Source organism: Pteropus vampyrus, unplaced genomic scaffold, assembly GCF_000151845.1.
Source record: "Pteropus vampyrus isolate Shadow unplaced genomic scaffold, Pvam_2.0 Scaffold25107, whole genome shotgun sequence".
In the NCBI taxonomy this organism is placed as follows: Eukaryota; Metazoa; Chordata; class Mammalia; order Chiroptera; family Pteropodidae; genus Pteropus; species Pteropus vampyrus.
In genome coordinates this window covers 1-2,539 of record NW_011913888.1, presented here as the reverse complement: position 1 = coordinate 2,539, position 2,539 = coordinate 1, and the positions used below count along the sequence as shown (strand labels likewise).

The 2,539-nt window shown below is 31.9% G+C and overlaps 1 protein-coding gene across 1 annotated transcript; it reads right to left on the bottom strand.

Moving 5' to 3' along the window:
* Positions 1-245: 245 nt before the first annotated feature.
* Positions 246-2,533, bottom strand: LOC105311103 (nephrocystin-3-like; the record flags this gene model as incomplete). The annotated part of the gene is made up of 3 exons (XM_011387134.2): positions 2,302-2,533; positions 1,793-1,875; positions 246-384 (listed from the first exon to the last, which is right to left on the bottom strand). Coding segments are annotated over exons 1-3 (354 nt in total), but the record flags the coding sequence as incomplete, so codon positions are not given.
* Between the last annotated feature and the right edge of the window lie 6 nt (positions 2,534-2,539).

Here is a 2,539-nt window from a genome sequence, read left to right as displayed (position 1 = left end):
AAACAAGGAATTCACAGAATAACCAATAAACATGAAAAGATTAAAAATCTCAATGATAATCAGGAAAATGCAAATTTCCTGAAGTATCACTTGTGGCCACAAGCACACTATGGTAGCACACATTCTTATATACGGTTAAAACATATTTAAACATAAATTTGGAAAAATTTGCTATTTATTTCAATGCATATAAAAATACTAACAAAGCAAAATAATCTTCCTTTTATAAGTTTATTATATTTTACCTGTTTCACTAGTTCTTTATCTATATCATTTGCCATGGACTCCTGGATAGATCGCAGAACAAGTCTATATAATGAAACAGTATCTTGACACTGGAAACACTGATGAAGGATTTTATCTAAATTGCCTGCTCTCCCAGCACTGTTGGAATTGAGAATAGATTTAATTTGTAATAGACTGTCAACATCTGTAAAAAATTGGGGGTAGATTAAAAACAACGTGGTCTCTATTTTTTATACTGCAATTGATAACAATTCAATAAAACATGATACAAGATAATGGTAGTTTTATGGGTCTGCTAGAGTCATCAAGTGTACCATCTAATTCAATTCAATATGCATATACTGGGACTTAATATACATCAAACAATTACTACACCTAGTAGAAAAACGAGACAATGTTCTTGTCATCTAGAAGCATGCTGACTACATAGCAGAAGCAGGAAAATAATTATAAGTAAATATGATTAGTTAGCCATGCAAATTCAATTTTTTTTAGAGTCAGAATTTGGAAAACATGAGGCTAAAAAAAAATCAGTAAATAGGGGGGTTAGTTTTAAAATATTACAGAATATTTACCGACAGTTTTTTTAAAATATAAAGATATGTGAAAAAGAAAAAACCAAAACCAAAAAAAGGTCCATAGTCCCTCTTAAATAGATAATTTCAATAAACATTATGAAATGTATAGAAAGTGACTCACACTCTTGAATTGTACTTATGCAAGCTACTGATATTCACGGAGGCCAGATTCACTGTACAATTTTGGGACAATGGGAAAGAATAGTGGAAATATCGTCGGCAATACATAATTTTAGAAGTTTTTCATTTCAGATTTGGTGCTTAAGATGAAAATGTGGAATTGAGAGACAAGAGTACTAGATTCAGTGTCTAGAATATGAGTTCTGTTAGAATTACTATCTATTTGATGAGTACCAAAAAAATATATTAATCTTTTTTAAAAACCTCCGGTTTTGAATAGCAAAGTAGGCTGAGACAGTACTGAAGAAGAGGCAAATATAGTAAAACTTTCTTATGCTTATCTAAAAGCAAATTAGTAATGGATATTTAAAACAGAAGAATCTATTTTAAGATGAAAAGTTTATCAGGATTTGAGAACAGAGACAACTAAATATTCCTACCTACATACCTACCTACTAATATTCAAAGACATCGACAATAACATTTTTATGCTTTAGTTGACTACTCACTTTTCCAAAGCTAGGGGGCCTCAAGCAGGTGACAATGAGCGCTCATGGCTGGGCCCTAAATTAGGGCAAAGATGGCCTTCTTTTGCAACCCCCAAGGGAAAAGAATAGTGTGATAAAAATATCACACAAATATATTCAACAAGTGCTGATAATTCACGGGCTATCAATCTTCAGTCATGTCATATTCTCACAGGATGTTAGTATCACTATTACAATAAACAGAATATGAGTGACCCAAGAGATTGTCATAATGATCATTTCTCTGTTTTGCATGGTGAGGAAACAGTCTGCAGCAAACACAAAACATGCAGCAGATCATGTAAAGTAACCACCACTTACCGGGCAATCATTTTTCCGAAAAGGGTGACATAAAGGGCATTACAGGTTGTAGCAGAACGACAGTGTCGTTCTAGCTTCTTCTCCTGCACCAGTTTAACAAAAAACAAAACAAAAATATATAACCACCTTGGACTTAAGTGGTCTTTACTACCAAGCCATCACAAGTATCCCTGCAGGAATGACACAGTTCCTAGCATTTCATCAGCAGCATCACTGCCGTGTGGTGGTGGACTGAAGATGAGGTTGGCATATAAATGCTTTATTTGCTTTAAAATTACTTGCTTAATATAATATTGTAAAGTAAACCTTAAGACTAAAATCTTTTTTATTGCTTATTCTATATCTGTTATTAGTTTAAGAGCAAATGCATTTAACAAAGTAATTGCTAAACTCCAATTTTCCTTATAACAATAGAGATCTCTTACATTGAATTTTAAATCTCATATAAGGTATTTTATAAGAAAGCTGACAGAGAGTAACAAAATAGCAGCACAATTAAAAACTCTTACCTGCTCTTTACTCAATTTAATGTCTACAGAGTGGCATTCTGCAATTATAATAGATTTTGCATCTTTAGGATTTAAAGGATCAAGGTGAAGTGTAGGCCACAACCTTTTATTTAAAGAAAAGAAAAATGACATTCTCTTCTAATAATATCACAAAAGCTGTACTCTATTGACAACACAAATAAAAATCCATTACAAGAATTAATTTTTTATATTGCCTTTATAAAATAAGTAAAACTAA